We start from the raw sequence: 16,651 nt of genomic DNA, 5'->3' as shown, positions 1-16,651 counted from the left end.
GAGAGCAGACGTGTGGCCTCGACCCTGGAGAAAGGGTGCTTTTAGTCCCACCAGCCCTGAGGCAGGGGTAAGGATGGCATAGTTCCAGCACAGCAGCATAGCAGAACTTGCACCTTCTGCTTATTAAATGGTGAAGTAACAGAAAACAGCATTTTCTTTATTCTTACTTTTTTCTTTTAATGCTTAGATAAAGACAAATATAAAGAGAGGATAACAGAAAACAGCACTGAGAATTACTTTGGTGTGGTAGGGACTGGGCTTGAACCTAGGCCATGTACTTGTCAAAGCAGCACACTATCCAAGTGAGCTATTTAATCAGACCTGAAAACAACATTTCCAAATGAGGAAAAGTTGTACCAAACTAAGTTATAGAGCATAAAAATCTGGGTCTTTAGGGGCAAGGCAGTGGCATATATGGCTGAGTACACATGTTACAGTGTGCATGGACCAGGATTTAAACCCCAGGTTCCCAACCTGCAGGGGATAGCTTCATAAGTAGTGAAGCATTGCTGCAGATGTCTCCCTCTCTATGTATCTTTCTCCTCTCAGTTTCTATCAGGCAAGAGGGGGGGAGGGAGGAAAAAGTGGCACCGGGAATGCTGGATTTGTTGTGTAGGCACTGAACCCCAGCAATAACCCTGATGGCAGAAAAGAAAGCTGCATCTGGAGGGTTTGATCTCATGATATGTAAGGAAGGCGAATGTGTGTGTGTGTGTGTGTGTGTGTTGTGTGTGTGTCTGTGTGTGTGTGTCTGTGTGTGTGTGTGTGTGTGTGTGTGTGTGTGTGTGTGTGTGTGACCTTTGGATCTTCTGTGGCAAGATACGATGAACTGCTTTGTTTTCCTCAGTTACTCTGAAATCTATAACAAAGAAGAACAGCATGTTCTCTAAGAAAATGCACAATATCATCTCTGCCTTGGTATCAAGACAACCCAAGTCTCAAGCCCAGGGGAGCAGATGGTCAAGTGGATTTAGAGGTTGCCTGGAAGGAGTCATGGACTGATTGAACCCAGACAGGTCAAAGGCCCATCCCAGCCTGTGAAGCCCCATCCCAGCCTGTGAAGTATGTCTGCTGAGCTGCTAGGAGAGACTGAATACACAGCCCCACTCTACATGAAGTGAGGCCGAGCCCACATCTGCAGGCAGTGGTACTCAACAGCTCCTGAGGGATGTAGGGAACTCACTCCTCAAAACAACACTAGCTTGATTAATCAGAAAGTCATTAAAGGAAGGAAAACATGACTTTTCATGCTTAAAATGACACAGATGTGTGCTTATTTGGCCACCTTTTGAGGCAGAATCAAGGGCATTATGTTGAGAAAAGGACTATAATTAGAATCTTTTTTTTCCTTGCATAGATATAGCATTAAGCACATTCTGCAAGTCCTGGTGTCGGTTTTTTTTTTAAAAGAGGTAGGAAAATTCAGAGCACTTAGTTGAGATCTAAGTGCAGAATTCTCTGAGTCTCGAATTCCCCATCTCTTATCCTTTCTCTCCCACACCAGCCTGGTAGTAGTATTTTTAGCATTATGCCTTTATTAACTCTAGTGCATTCAGCTCAATGTTCATAGAAATCTCGTTTTCTTTTTGTTTCCGTATTAAATCACTCAATCAACATGCACAAAGTGTAATCTAATTGCAGAAACACGTATACCTGGTTTCCAGGTTGGGACATAAAGGACTCAGTCCTGGCAGGTGCACAGCTTAGTGGAAAACAGTGCATAGGGCAGGGCTGCTTTGAGCAGGGTCAGTAATCATTGCTTTCCAGAATGCCCCTGAGTGCTGGCTAATCTTATCAGACCATGAAAGTGAGGTCATCCTCAATGATAGAAGCAAGGTTGTATCCAGTGAACATTATCAGAACCAGCAGGAGAGAAATGAAGGACTTGCTGGGAGGCTCAGGTAACCCTGCACCCCCATGTTCAGAACTTTCTGCTGAGGGACAGTGGCTCTGTGATGGGGTGAAGTAGGGACCAGTGAGTTCATGTCATCACATGGAAATGTGACCTTGAGCTTTTCTCTCCTCCCTTCCCTTTGTATTTTGTTGAGAACACTTTCTGAGCAGCAAACTTGTGCCTCTCCCCCTTCTGCCAAGTCCCCTTTACATGAATGTCCCTGGAACACTCATGAGGGTCCCTGATCTGTGTTTGATCACTCCAATTAGGTGTGCTGTGGGTTTAGTCAGTGTTAAAAAGTCCTGGGAGTTCCAGGATGCAAACACCCTGTAAATGAAAAAATGAACCTTACTTGGTTCAGAACTTAGCAGTGACCATTTTTCTTGTCCCTCACCCCAGTGGCTGTGTCGTTGTGGATGTGTGAGTAAGTAAGCAGGACCTGGCTTCTGTTTGTTGTTGATGTTTGTTGGGGTAATTACTCTGCAGGTATTAGCATCCAAGGCTTTCCAGTGCCTGGTGCACTTGTATTTGAGCCTTCATGTATTGACTGTGAATGATGTTATTGAAACTCACTCTCAGACTAGCAGAAGAGCTTACTCATGTGCAGCTTTGCCATAAACTTGACCTAGGTTTGATACCAGCCCTCCCACACTGAAGGAAAAAAATTTCAGGGCTGTGTTCTATCTTTGTCTGTACTAAAACGAACAAGCAGAAAACCTTTTTGCTTCTTCTCATCACAGATAGGACTTTCTTCTTTTAAATATTTTTTGGGTTTTTTTTTTATTTTTTTTTGTTATCTTTATTTTTTATTTACTGTATAGATAGTCAGAAATCGAGAGGGAAGAGGGTGATAGAGAAGGAGAGAGTAAGAGACACCTGCAACATTGCTTCACCTCTTACAAGGTGAGGAGGAGGAGGAGAAGGAGGAGAAGGAGGTGAGGACCAGGGGCTCGAACCTGGGTCCTTGTGCACTGAACCATGTGCACTCAACCAGGTGTGCCACCACCCCGCCCCTTTTAGTATTTTTTTATATTTATTTATTTATTTTCCCTTTTGTTGCCCTTGTTTTTTATTGTTATAGTTATTATTGTTGTTGTTATTGTTAGATAGGACAGAAAGAAATGGAGAGAGAGGGGGAAGATAGAGAGGAGGAGAGAAAGACACCTGCAGACCTGCTTCACCGCCTATGAAGCGACTCCCCTGCAGGTGAGAAGCCAGGGACTGGAACCGGGATCCCTAGGCCAGCCCTTGGTGCTTTGCACTACGTGCGCTTAACCCACTGTGCTACCGCCTGACTCCCTGATAGGACTTTCCACTAATGTGTAAGAATTGTGGTTGAAGTCAGTGGGCAGGATTTTTTTGAAAAGGAAGGAGTAAGGTCCAGTGGGGTTGAAATCCCTGAGTGAGAAGGAAGGTGCCAAGCCCAAGGCATGTGGGGTCACAGTGCACAGAGTTTGGGAACAGGGTCTCCATGGGTTCAACTTCTCCAGACTTGAACTCTGTTCTGAGTTGGGTGGGCAGCCAGGGCTAAGCTCACTTTGGGTATGGGTGGGGCTTACTTTTCAGAAAGGCCACCTGCTGCTATCAGCCAATATGGCGTCCAGGGCAGTGAGGCTGTTTCCACTGTCCAGGGGACAGCTGGTGAAGTGGGTCAAAGTGATTTGGGCATGGGGATAGGCAGGTGAAAGTCTGAGGTGTCAGCCTTTGTAGGCAGTAGACTTAGAAACTTGGGAAACTGGGAGTGGGGAGCAAGAAGAGCCCAGGGATTGTCCAGGATTCCACAGTGAGTAATTGAATGATGGCTAGCCTAAGCCTCTGAGACAGACACAGATAAATAAGCAAGTATAATAGACCAGGCTTTGTGGATCATGAGATGTCATAACCAGGATTCCCTCAGGGATGAGGAATAGCACTAGCCCTAATAGGAGGCGCTGCTATGGGCTAATTATCTGTACATACAGCATAACTGTGAGAACAATGGGCCAAAGGTTGGGAGCTGCTGTTGCTGTTCTCAGAGTGAAGAATCCCAACCCTTCAATGCCTGAAGACCAGCTCTTGACCTCCCTTCTCCTGCTTCTAGCCCAGACCTGAGTGCAGGGACAGGATCCCAGGCTCACTATGAATGTATTGAAGTCTCCGCCCCATTGGGGAATCCCCTTCCAGGTGACTCAGTGCTGGCAGTGGTGTAGAATTGGTGTTCCCAGAAGGGGATCCCAAAATAGCATGGTTCCCCTGTGGGTGGGGAAATTGTCAGCCTCTAGCTGCCTTCTCTGGGAAGGCAGGCTGCACTGTTAGAAAAAAGCCTTACATCACAGCCTTGCACCATAAGGAGAGGGGAACTGAGGGAATTTATTTCAACCTCATTATAGACTGTGTGCATGGGTAGGTCAAAGCTGGTTGGCCAGGGCAAATCTTGGGGAACTTCTCCTGACCTTGGATCCTCTCCAAGCTACTGTTATTCCTCCCGCCTCTCCTATCTGTGGTCTCCATTCTTGGCCCAGCTACTGTGGTCATCCTGTGAAGAGTAATTATATGTTGAGAATGATTCCCATAGTGGCCACCATTGCACTGAGTGATCCCAGCTATCCAGTGACATGGGTGTGTTATAGACCCATTGGGGAGATAAGAACCTGTTACTTCAGGCAATGGTGCACAGAGAAACAGGGCCTACACCTGACTGGAGCCAAGGCACATGAGAATCTGTAAAATATCACCACCAAAGTGCTTTTGAGACACCAAAACACTTTCATAAACAGTTTTCTATTCAAGTCGAAATACAGATCTGCTCTTTTTTGTTGGGTCACTCACAGATATCATCTGTGCACTGAGTTTAGGAGGAAACCAAATATTCTATATATTGGTCATTCTAATAGGATTAAATACATTTCTAAATACATTTGACTCTAACTTGTAAATGTTTTAAAGTTTTAAAAATAAAGAGAAATTTGTCTGATCAAAAAATAACTCTGAGGGTCAGGCGGTGGCACACCTGGTTGAGTGCACGTTATAATGCTCAAGGACTCGGGTTCAAGCCCCTGTCCCCACCTGCAGGGGGAAAGTTTTATGAGTGGTGAAGGAGTGCTGAAAGTGTCTCTCTGTTTCTTTCCCTTTCTATTTCCCCCTTCCTTTCCATTTGTGGCATCTCTATTCAATAAATAAATAAATAAAGGTAATAATAAATAAATAAATAAATGCACAGATGTGCTGAAACATGCCTGGTCAATGCAATGTTACCATTGCAACAAATGCCAGTCGCTAACATAGAATGAATGATTGTTCCCACTAGAGAGGCTTTGTGAAGGCAGGTCAGTGCACTGCACTGGGTAGCCGGAGATATAGCCATTATAAACTACCAGACAGTGTGTGTGTGTGTGTGTGTGTGTGTGTGTGTGTGTGTATGTGTGTGTTAGGAGTTGCCTCTACACTACTGCTTCTCCGTGTGTGTGTGTGTGTGTGTGTGTGTGTGTGTGTGTGTGTGTGTGTGTGTATGTGTGTGTTAGGAGTTGCCTCTACACTACTGCTTCTCCATAGGTTCATCCCCACCAGAGTCACACAGTGAGGGTGACAGGGCAAAGTCTGTCACCACTATTAACCCCTGTGCTCTGAGCTCAAAAGAAGAAAGTGTTCGTTTTTCCATGTGAATTGGAGGAGCATGGGGTATGGACATCACAAAGGTTATTTTACAGGTTTCTCGTGAGCTTTTTCATGAGAGCCTTGGTCTAGGGAAGGGTACACTGTCACTCTAGCAAGTCTGCCTAGCAATGGATGCGGCATGGGAAGGGTTGAGCAAGGGGCAAGAAAGCTGTGGAGGCAACCTCCAGCCTCAAGACCTGAGATTCTGAATCAGCTTCCAGTTACACTGAGGCTGCATGAGCTAGGTACTTGGCTTCTCAAAGCCTCAGTCTCCATATCTGTATAGTGGATGTTGATGATGCCTGCCTCTCAGAAACCTTAAAAGCAGCACATAGCTAGGTGCTGGAAGTGAGTTAGATTCTCACTGCAGTGAGGATGCTGATTGAGTTTATGACTCCTATGACAGTTTTTCCTACCTTTTGATTGAGAAATGGGAATGTGGATAGCCAGAAAAGGAATAAATGACAGCATCGAGCTTCATATGACTGTGTGTACGCCATGACCCACAGGGCTTTGTGCACCCAGGGGGGGTGCTCCTCCTGCTCAAGGCCTGTAGCTCAGCAGCTGAGCACCCGGGAGCTAGGGACTCACTGAAGTCCTGCAGTGGGTGGTGCCACCAGTCTCTTGCGACACCATAACATTTTAGTTTTTTAAATTTTTTTATATTTATTTATTTTCCCTTTTGTTGCCCTTGTTGTTTTTTATTGTTGTAGTAGTTATTATTGTTGTTGTTATTGATGTCATTGTTATTAGATAAGACAGAGAGAAGTGGCGAGAGGAGGGGAAGACAGAGGGGGGAGAGAAAGATGGACACCTGCAGACCTGCTTCACTGCCTGTGAAGTGACTCCCCTGCAGGTGGGGAGCCAGGGGCTCGAACTGGAATCCTTATGCTGATCCTTGGGCTTCACCCCACGTGCGCTTAACCCACTGCGCTACTTCCCAACTCCCACAATTTTAAAAATTTTATTAGTGATTTAATACTGATTTTAAAAATTACATGTCATCAGGGGAATAATTCCACACCATTCCTACCACCAGAGTTCTGAATCCCCAACCCTTCCATTGAAAGCCATGAAGTTCTCCTAAGGCTGCAGACAAGGGTTAACGGTCATCTCTACAACTATCTTTCCACCTCTGTATATAATTGTTCCCTTTTTCTTCCAGGTCCAGTTCTCTCTTCCCCTCCAAGCCACACATAACCCTATTACTACATCCAAATGCCCTTCCATTTTTCTTCCTTTCTTTCTGGGTCCTGATGGTGCTGGAGTTCAGAGATTTCTTACCCTCTTTCCTCATCACTTCTCCCCCACTGGAAGAATGGATAAAACTTGTTTTGGGAGTACAGAAGGTAGGAGTTCTGAGCTCTGGCTTCTGTAATTGTTTCTCCACTGGATGTGGACATTGGCAGGCCAATCCATGCCCCCCAGACTTTTTCTGTCTTTCCGTAGTCGAGCAGAATTCTAGAGAGGTGAAGTTCCAAGACACATTGGTGGAGTCATCTTTCCAGTGAAGTCAGAATGGAATCATGAAAACATCTGCAACTTGGTGTCTGGAAGGTGGCAGGATATAAAGTGAGACAAATAGTTAATGAGGGGCCAGGTGGTGGTGCACCTGGTTAAGTGCACATGTTACAATGCACTAGGACCTGGGTTCAAGTCCCTGGTCCGCACCTGTAGGAGGGAAGCGGTGAAGCAGTGCTGCAAATGTTTCCCTTCCTGTCTCTATCTCCCTCTACCCTCCCAATTTCTAGCTGTCTCTATCCAATAAATAAAAATAATAAAAAATTTTAAAAAGATAAAATTGTTAGGGGTCGGGTGGTGGCACACATGGTTAAGCACACACATTACCATGTGCAAGGAGCCAGGTTCAAGCCTCTGACCCCACCTGCAGGGGGAAAGCTTCATGAGTGGCAAAGCAGGGCTGCAGATGTCTTTTTGTCTCTCTCACTCTCTATCTCTCTCCCGACCCTCTCAATTTCTCTCTGTCTCCAATAATAAATGAATAAAATATTTATTTAAAAAGTTAAAACTGGTTAATGAACAGGAAGTAAAAAGTAGGAACAGAGCAGGTGAGATTAGGGATCTTAGGATAGAAGAAAGCTAGGAAGGCCATTTTAGGCATGTTTCTTTCTTTTTTTTTTTTTATTTAAGAAAGGATTAATTAACAAAACCATAGGGTAGGAGGGGTACAACTCCACACAATTCCCACCACCCAATCTCCATGATTCACCCACCCCCTCCCCTGATAGCTTTCCCATTCTCTATCCCTCTGGGAACATGGACCCAGGGTCATTGAGGGTTGCAGAAGGTAGAAGGTCTGGCTTCTATAATTGCTTCCCCGCTGAACATGGGCGTTGACTGGTCGGTCCATACTCCCAGTCTGTTTAGGCATGTTTCTAAGGACCCATGACTACAGTAGTTTTTGCTTGAGTCTGATAGCTAATATGAAGTTGAATAAAGATATTGTCTGAGAAAATGGTGTCACAGTAGAGAAAAGGGAAAGAAAGTCAGATTAGGACAGAGAGTAGATCCCAATCTTGAAAAAAATTCTATAAATAAAATTATTTATCTCCATCTACCTGACCCAGGGCCTATATCTTTCTATTTAGCATAAGAGCCTGCATTAACCTCAGCCATACGCCCTTCCTGGGCACGGACTCCCTGGGCACCTTAGAGGGGATGCTTTTATAAACAGACCATAAGGAGCTGGGCCCTCTAGGACAGACCCCACATACTGCAGAGCTGACTGCAGAACCACACTGGCCCCCATTCCCAGAAGCACAGAGGGAGTAAACATACAAAGAGAGGTATCTGCCACCAGGACCCTGCAAGGTTTAGCTCCAGGATTTTTTCCAGCCTCCTTCTCCAGGGCTCCAGCTCTACAACTATCTGCAACCCTCCCTCCACCTAGACAAGCCTGACTTCATGGAGAACTCTCTTGCTTCACTTAGCCCCCATCTCCGGACACTTGCATGCACTACTTCCCTCTGCCACTTGTGAGTTTCCCACAACTCTGCCAAAAGTGTCATTCCATCCCCCTCTCTCTCTGACTCTTCAAGCCTGAAACTTGAGAGACATAGTGGGTAGGAGAGGTAGGTGTGATCTTTCCACCCTGACCCTTCTCTCCAGGCAGCTCTCAGCAAAAATGGGTCTAGTAGCCCTGCCCTGCCATGCCTGCCTCCACCCCCTGTGTTGATAGTCTCTCACTCTCCCTCCCCTTCCAACTCCCCCCCACCCCACCCCCGCCTTGGTGGCACCAATTACTTGCTGGAATGATCTTGTTGGTTTGTGTACTGCTTGTTCCTCTGTAGACTGTGATCTTCCCAAGGACAACTTATCTTATTCACCCTGTATTCCCAAGACTAAGAACAGAGCTTGATCTGAAAAATGCCTAATGTACTGTGTGAGGGGTTAGTGGCAGTGGGGTGTTTTCGCCAGCCCCAGCCAGTGATGAACAAAGAGTGAAGCTCTTTGTCTGTCACTTGGGAGGATCAGAGGCCCCTGGCCCTGGGCCCCAGCCAGGAGTTAACAGAAGCAGGTTCAAGTCTCGCCAGACATCAAGACAAGATATTGAAGCAACCACCCACAGAGCCACAGAACACACAAAGCCCTGGAAGGGAACCAAACTGCACACTGTCATTTAGGGTATGGTAGGAGGAGTGGCTGAGCCCCAGTCCGCCCTCTGCTTTTGTGCTGGGACAGGGATTATAAATAGAAGAGTAGATTTCTGGAAGTAGCATCCTCACTGGGGCAAAGTATTATGAACCCAAATTCTATGCATTCAAAGGCTCAGCCCTTGTTGCCTCCCTGCAGTGGCCAAAAAATGAGGAAGTGGGAAGGTTTCTGGCTGGGACCCAAAGGAGAATATTATTCGACTTACAAAAGTAATTAGAACTTGGCATGAATTTTGGCTTATTATGCCTCTCTCCTGACAAGCCTTTTTTATTTATTTATTGTTTTTTTTTTCCTTTTGGCTGCATCCTCATACTGTCTGAATGAGAAAGCATTTGAAAGGAAATAATTTTTTCTTCATCTTCTACAGATGCTGGGTCTGGGCTGCTTGTTGATGGGGGGAGGGAAGTGTGGGGGTGAGGCTCCTCCCCCTGGAGGAGATCCCCATGTTTAAGTCCCTCCCCCCTATGGCTCTGTGATGACAAGAAGAGGCGGGAGCTCCTGGGCACTCCCTCTGCTATTCTGCTGAGCAGAGCGGCTTGATTCTCTCTGCTGGAGCCAGGAGCAGGCAACTGCTGGAGCTGTCCCTCCTGACTGTCAGCAGCACCAAGAGGGTCTTAGAGACCTCTGGACAGAAGCCTGAAGAGAGTGTTGTTGCCCACCCTTCTCACATGCCAACGGGCAGGAAACCTAATCTCTAGAGTACTTCTCTGTGCTGCTTGAACACCCTGCCTGGGAGTGTAGTCCAGCCAGGCTTTGCAAGGGATCCACAAGGGATGGAGCCCCCCATGTGCAGAGCTGGGGCCAGGACTGCCCACGTAGCTCCTTGACAGAGGCCACTTGGCTCCTGCCTGGGGTCGTGACTCAGATTCACCAGCCAAAGGAGCCAGCAGAGGTTCCTGCCAGCCTCCAGTTTTTTGAGAGGCAATCATCTGGGGGACCAAGCACCTCTGACCTCAAAGACTCAGTTGGGAACCTGCAGAGAGCCACCATGGTGCAAAATGTAATTCTGGTGTTTTTCCGCAGGCGGCTGAGCCAAAGACCTGCAGTGGAGGAACTGGAGAGAAGAAATATCTTGAAGCGTGAGTAGCTGGTCCCCCTGAGACTCCCCACGTGTTTGTGCAGTGTGCTGAGGTTTCCGTGTGGTGCAGTGCACTACAGTGCGATGCAGTGGGAAGTCCTCTTGCAGGCAGGTGCCTTTATGGATCCCTCTAGCCTGGGCACTTCTCTGCCAGCCCAGCTGAGCTCTCCTATCCCTTAACTCTAAGCAGCTTAAAGGGAACAACTGCAGACAAGCCTCTTCAGGAAAACTGATACACTGGGAAATAGCCCTCTGTAAAACAAAAGCAGGAAAAAAAAAAAAAACTTGGAGCACAATTAAAGAGTTCCTATTTTCAGGGCTATTTAATTTGTCACTCTGTACATCAGTATCGTTCTCTTGCTCTGGGTTTTCAGAAGGGTTCTCTGGCAAGTTTGGAGAGGAGGAGGCTGCTAGCGACCACAGAACAAGTCTAGCCAGTGTCACAGATCCTGCCCAGGACATGGCCCTGGCTTGTTGTACCTCCAGACAGCTAAACAGACACCTCCAAGGACAACATTTCCCCTGCATGTACCAGTACAATGTTTCTTGTGCTCTACAACTCTCCCCTCCTGCTCCACACTCCCTGGGCTCCCATGTTGGGGGTTAAGACCTTATGCAGCACATGGTCTGGGGGCCAAATCAGAAGTGGATTTTCTCTTGTTGTTCCCCTCTACACCCGTCATTACACTGCCTGGTGCAACATTACTATGGTGTAACTGTTAAAAATACCCATCAGATTAAGCCTTCTTCATTTAATTTTCCAACCTGAGATCTGGTGACTGCTATTCTGTATTTAAGGAATAAAGCCACATTTGAGGATTTAAAGAAAAGCTTTTCATGGATAACATGTTTAACCAAGGAAGTAAATAGAGAAGCCATCCCACTTTAGCTACCAGCTATTTTAATATTTAGAATTTAAGTCACTTTTTTTTACCATTGTTGTGGTTATTATTATTGTTGCTGTTGATCTCATTGTTGTCGGATAGGACAGAGAGAAATGCAGAGAGATATGGGGAAGACAGAGGGGGAGAGAAAGATAGACTCCTGCAGACCTTCATCTCCTGAGAAGCGACTCCCCTGCAGGTGGGGAGCTGGGTTCAAACCAGGATCTTTCCACCAGTCCTTGCGTTTTGTGCCACATGCACTCAATCCACTGCACTACCACCCAACCCCCTTGTCACTTTTTTATAAAGCATTAAGTCACAGGTGCCCTGGAAGATAGTAGACCTTGATTTGAGAGTATGGGGTGTGGGTGGGGTAGTCACTCTTGGAATCATCTGTTTAATAGGCAGAGAAGTTTTGCCCCCAACACTGGGCACCAGTGGTCCCCCACTATAGGAAGGGGAAATGGTGACCTCTTCCCTGCTGCTGTGATGCTAGGTCCTCCTCCACCAAAGTGCTTTTAACTGCTCATTTTTGCAAGTCAAGGCTGAAGCTGAACAGAACAGGTGCCTGGTAACTAGAAATGACAAAGTAAGGTGATAGCCAGAATCGACTAGTTCCCCCATCCACGTGCCAAAAAGAAAAGCTAGATTTCCTCTGCCATGGCCATTGCACATACCCCCCCCCCAGGCCCATGAACTCTTGGCTTTAACCACTGGTCCACAGTCAGCTTGTCCATAACCCGGAACCTTGTTAGATGTCCTGAGTGGGAGGGCCTGAGGATTTCACTGCTACATTGTCATGGCTATTGGTTTTGTTCTGCAGAGATAAAAAATAGGGCCCCCATATATGGTTCAGTGTAGAACATCATAGTCATGTGCAGGGCTAGCTTGGGGTTGCCTATTCTCTGGGTTGGAGAGAACTCGACCGGAGCCAGCCTAGGCTGCTACTCACTCAGCGATGCGTGGGAGACAACTCAAGAACCAAACACGTGGCGGCGAGGCAATGCAATTCCTTTATTGATCAGAGAGCCAAGGCTTTTAAAGGGCAGACCTAGAAGTGTCAAGTTGGAAATGGAAATGGCTAGGAAAGGGACAAGGGACAGAGAAAGGAAAAAGGGGGCTGGAAAGGTAGAAACTTCCTTAGCAACTCTTGCGAGGCTTGTAACTGGTAGGATTAATAATAATTCCCTGCAGGTAGGGAGGGTCTTGAGGGTAGAAAGAAGATAGATCGAAGGAATGGAATGGGTGGGGATCTTTCAGGCAAAAAAATGATTATATAGATAGGCCATAGTATCAGGAAAACAGGGTGGAGCAGGGGGAGCTGGCTTAGTGTTTTAAGGAATGCCAGGCTCCTGGAGGCAAAAAAATGCAGGGTGCTTTGTGAGACTCCTCACAATTTCCCGACATCTCTCTCTTTCTTTTTATCTAATGGCCATAGTATCAGGAATCTGATAAGACAGGGGCAAACCTTTGGGGTTACTCCTGTCCCTCCTTGCTCAGCCTCTTGGTAGAGAGAGAGACTGACAGGATAGATGTACTCCTCAGGTCAAGCCCTGCCAAGCTCAACCACATCCTCACAATTTCCAGACATCCATGGGCCCTTGACACTATGTTAATTTTTCCTTTGTAAGCAGTTCTCAGAATATCATCACTCTGTTACATTTGTTCTCCCTCAAGTGGGGAGTGCATGACGAATTGCAATGTGAAGAAAACAACTGTCCATTCATGGGTACAAGAGTTGGTCCCATTATATGTGATAGCACTAAATATGACCTTGTAATGATGCTGATGGTCACGATTTTAAAAAGAAATCTGATTTTGTTTCAGTTTTTCTCATATGGAAACTACACTTGGGATTTTTCCCTGGCCTGTTTTTAAGATATCTAAAGAGTTAGTTTCATATCATCTCTTACATTGCTCATGATTTGACTTAGGTGTGATAATTCCACATTTTTCATGTTGTTGTTGTCCCTGGAGCTTCATTTCTCTACTCCAACTTTATCAGATAGATAGAAAGAGATAGGCATGAGGGAGGGAGGGAAAGATAGCACTAAGGTTTCTTCCAGGATTCAAACCTGAGTTGTGTGTATGACAAAGCAGAGATAGTATCCAAATGAGCTATCTTGCCAGCCTCACCATTTTCTTTTCTAACTGCATCATCAGTTTTCTGTTTAGAGCGTGAAACTACTTATAATATGGATTATCAACCAAGAAAATAAAATTGTTCCATTTCCTTTCCTAAAATGTCCCAGGACCTTATGGTAAAGGGAGAGAACAGTTTGGTGGCAGGTAAAGTATAGTGACACCTTCTTTTCAGGAGAAGTGAGGCTATCCCCCCTCTAGCAATAACAGTCTTGTTAAATTTTTCCCTCCATTTAAAATAAAAAGATTAAACAGACAAAAATACCAAATGCAAGATGAATCTTCCTGGAAAAAAAAAACTAAAAATTACAATAACTAGTATGTTAAAACTACCATCAATAAAACCCCACAAATGGACACGTTTGAAATGGCAGATAAAGTGAAATTATATTAACTGCAAGTAAGGAGGGTTTCCCTTTCTTAAATCTGATGGTGTTTCTAGGTGTTCTGACATAAAGTCTCATTCCCAGAAATGTAACTCTGTTCAGGTCAGGAACTTGGATCTTTATTTAGCTACTGGGAATGCCAGAAATAGGACATTCATTGTCTTGTATCCCAAAGCAAGACATATGGTTTCTACTACATTGCAGCATTCAGTTCTATTTTTAGCTCCCAAGTATAGGTGTAAGTGAAGCTTGACTGTTAATAGTCACAACCAAACAGAGTCAGTTTTGGTGAGGGACTTAGGCTTCTGTCACCTTAGTATTTTTAATTCTGCAGTGGTATGTCAGCTGGGTTCATGGTATATTTTGATTTGAGAGACACATGAAAAGATAAATGCCAAATAAGCATACATTGTCTGGAAAGTGTGTTCCTTATGTTGGTTGCTTTAACGTATGTCTACCTACTAAAGGGAAAAGGAAAAAGAGTAAGCAGTTTATTCACATACAGATACAGATACCAGGCACACAGTACATGTGTATATTCTACTAAACCTGTTTGCCACCTATGCTCCTAGTTATAAATATGAAAAGTGGTTCTTCAGAAGAGGACAGAAGTAGTCTGATGTGAGCCATCCACTTTCCCTTTTTTTTTTGTCAGCAAATAATTGCATAGCAGCAATATTTATTTCTCACTCAAGGAAAACTAAGCTGGAAGGCTAGTCAAGCTTCCTTTAGGGCAAGCATGTCTGTGTAACTGTGAGACCATGTTCTGTATGAGCATTGACTGTCAAGGTGGGGACAAACTGTGGAAACACAAGGATCATCTATAGGGCATCCTTCTGTCTCTACCTTCAGCCAGAAAAGTGGAAACCTGAGTACAAAGAAGATCATCTCAATCTGTTTCTTTTCTTTTTTCTTTTTCTCTTTCATAGAAAGGAATGATCAGACAGAGCAGGAAGAAAGAAGAGAAATCAAGCAAAGGTTAACAAGAAAGGTACTACCATTGAGTGCTTATTTCCTGAATATTAAAGGGGGAGAGGTGGATGGGGAAATGCTCTTGTATCACTAAGAGGGTTGACTCTGGGATGATGTGGGCTATCATCTACTAAACACAGTGCATTTGCAGCACACATATGAAAAGTGGTGTCTTTGGCCCATACCCCAGAGTCTAATTCTGGCATCTATAGTAGATATCATAATGGTTATGCTAGGAGACTCTCATGCCTGAGGCTCCAAAGTTTCAGGTCCACTGCCCTGTACCACCATAAGCCAGAGCTGGTCAGTGCTTTGGAAAAAAAAAAAAAAAAAGATGCCTCAACAGCATTGGATCATTTTGGTGTGGTACTCCAACCTAGGCATATTTCACGTCTTTCTGAATGAGATATTGCCTGGATGTTTGCTCCATCTAGGTGAGATCTTTACACAATGCCTAAGAAAGACAGGCCTGGGCATCAGTGATTCAGTTTGTTTTTTTTAACACATTTTGGTCATCTTCAATTCACCTAGACTCCCCTCATTGCAGGCGTTTTTATTAGATTCAAAGATCTGAGATTCCAGGACTCAAGTAGTTGAAGTCACTATGACCTGTGTAAGTGACAAATACATAAACTTTGGTTACTGTTAAAGTCCTGTTCATCTCAAATTCAAGTGTTCTTTACTTTGCTCCACTATGCTTAAGAATAATAATAGTAAGTAAAATCTTAGCCTTTTTGAAATTAATATAGCAGTGCTTGACTTGAGTACTAGTAGTAGTTAGCATTTAACATTTTCAAATATAAAAAATAAAAATTCTTATCTACTTATAGCAGGGAAGAAGTTACTGCTGCCTGAATATTATAAGTAAAATTATCAATGTTTCTTTGAGGTTGCACTGTGAATAGGACATTACTAAGCTTCTCAGATAAACAGAAGGCCATATCCTTCTGGTGAATTGTATTTTGGGAAGGGATTGTAATTAAAATATCACAGGAGCTCGACACATCAGAGATTGTTTGCCTTCAGCTCTATTTCACAGCTATAGAGTTTTATATTTATTTATAGAATTGTGCGGACTGGTCAGTTCAGATGGCTAGTTTGGCATGTGATACTTAACACCGATCTTTTATTTTATTTCAGCTTAATCAGAGACCCACAGTTGATGAACTAAGAGACAGAAAAATCCTGATCCGATTCAGCGATTATGTGGAAGTGGCAAAAGCACAGGACTATGACAGACGAGCAGACAAACCCTGGACAAGACTGTCAGCAGCAGATAAGGTACAGCATAGACCTGTCTGCCAACTGGGGTATGGGCTCATATAAAAAGAAAAGGTGTAAATTGGGCGGAGGGTAGATAGCATAATGGCTATGCAGGCAGACTCTCAGACTGAGGCTCCAGAGTCCCAGGTTCAGTCCCCCGCACCACCATAAGCCAGAGCTGAACAGTGCTCTGGTAAAAAAGAAAAAAAGTGTAAATCATGTCATGCCAATGAGTTTGTTTTTAAAAATCAAGTACAATCAACTATTTAAATTAGGGTGGTGACTAGACCAGAAGCTGTTTTCACAAAGATAAGCCAGAATTAGTGTGGAGCCGTGGTTTTCAGTTAGTGGAAAGTTTTGCCCATTAGACATTGGTAATGTCTGGAGGTGGAGACATTGTTGGTTGTCACAAGTAGGAAATGCTACAGTGTCTAGTGGATGAAGACCAGGAATGCTACTAAACAGTGTGTAGAAGAGTCTCCATAACAGAATTATTCACTCACAAATGTCAAAAATGTAGAAGTTGGGGATCTACTCTGGGAGATGAGTCAAAGGTAGACATAGCTAGCATAGAAGAGACTAGGTGCTATAGATTTAAGCATGGACAAAGAGGGATGGAATAAATCCAAGAGGCATTGTATTGATACTTGTTTATTTTGCTGCACTAGAGCCTCACACATATGTCATTCTACTGTTCCCAGGCCAACTTGTACATTCTTTTTAT

General features: G+C 44.7%; 1 protein-coding gene across 5 annotated transcripts in view; it reads left to right on the top strand.

Moving 5' to 3' along the window:
* Positions 1-16,651, top strand: part of PHACTR3 (phosphatase and actin regulator 3) — a 304,918-nt gene that overhangs the window by 275,378 nt on the left and 12,889 nt on the right. For 4 of the 5 annotated variants that reach the window (XR_009547169.1, XM_060180936.1, XM_060180991.1 and 1 more), the window contains 3 exons: positions 10,226-10,281; positions 14,622-14,683; positions 15,805-15,945. Coding sequence is in view for 3 of the 5 variants with exons in the window: in XM_060180936.1 (XP_060036919.1) it covers positions 10,226-10,281; positions 14,622-14,683; positions 15,805-15,945 (259 nt within the window). In the remaining 2 variants the exon portion in view is untranslated. Of the gene's footprint in view, positions 1-10,225; positions 10,282-14,621; positions 14,684-15,804; positions 15,946-16,651 lie in introns of those variants that run through there. The other variant, XR_009547208.1, reaches the window with a different exon arrangement.

The sequence above is a fragment of the Erinaceus europaeus genome, chromosome 1 (genome assembly GCF_950295315.1).
Source record: "Erinaceus europaeus chromosome 1, mEriEur2.1, whole genome shotgun sequence".
NCBI classification, from domain to species: Eukaryota; Metazoa; Chordata; class Mammalia; order Eulipotyphla; family Erinaceidae; genus Erinaceus; species Erinaceus europaeus.
The sequence above is the reverse complement of the archived record's forward strand: the minus strand, read 5'-3'. Positions and strand labels throughout refer to the sequence as shown.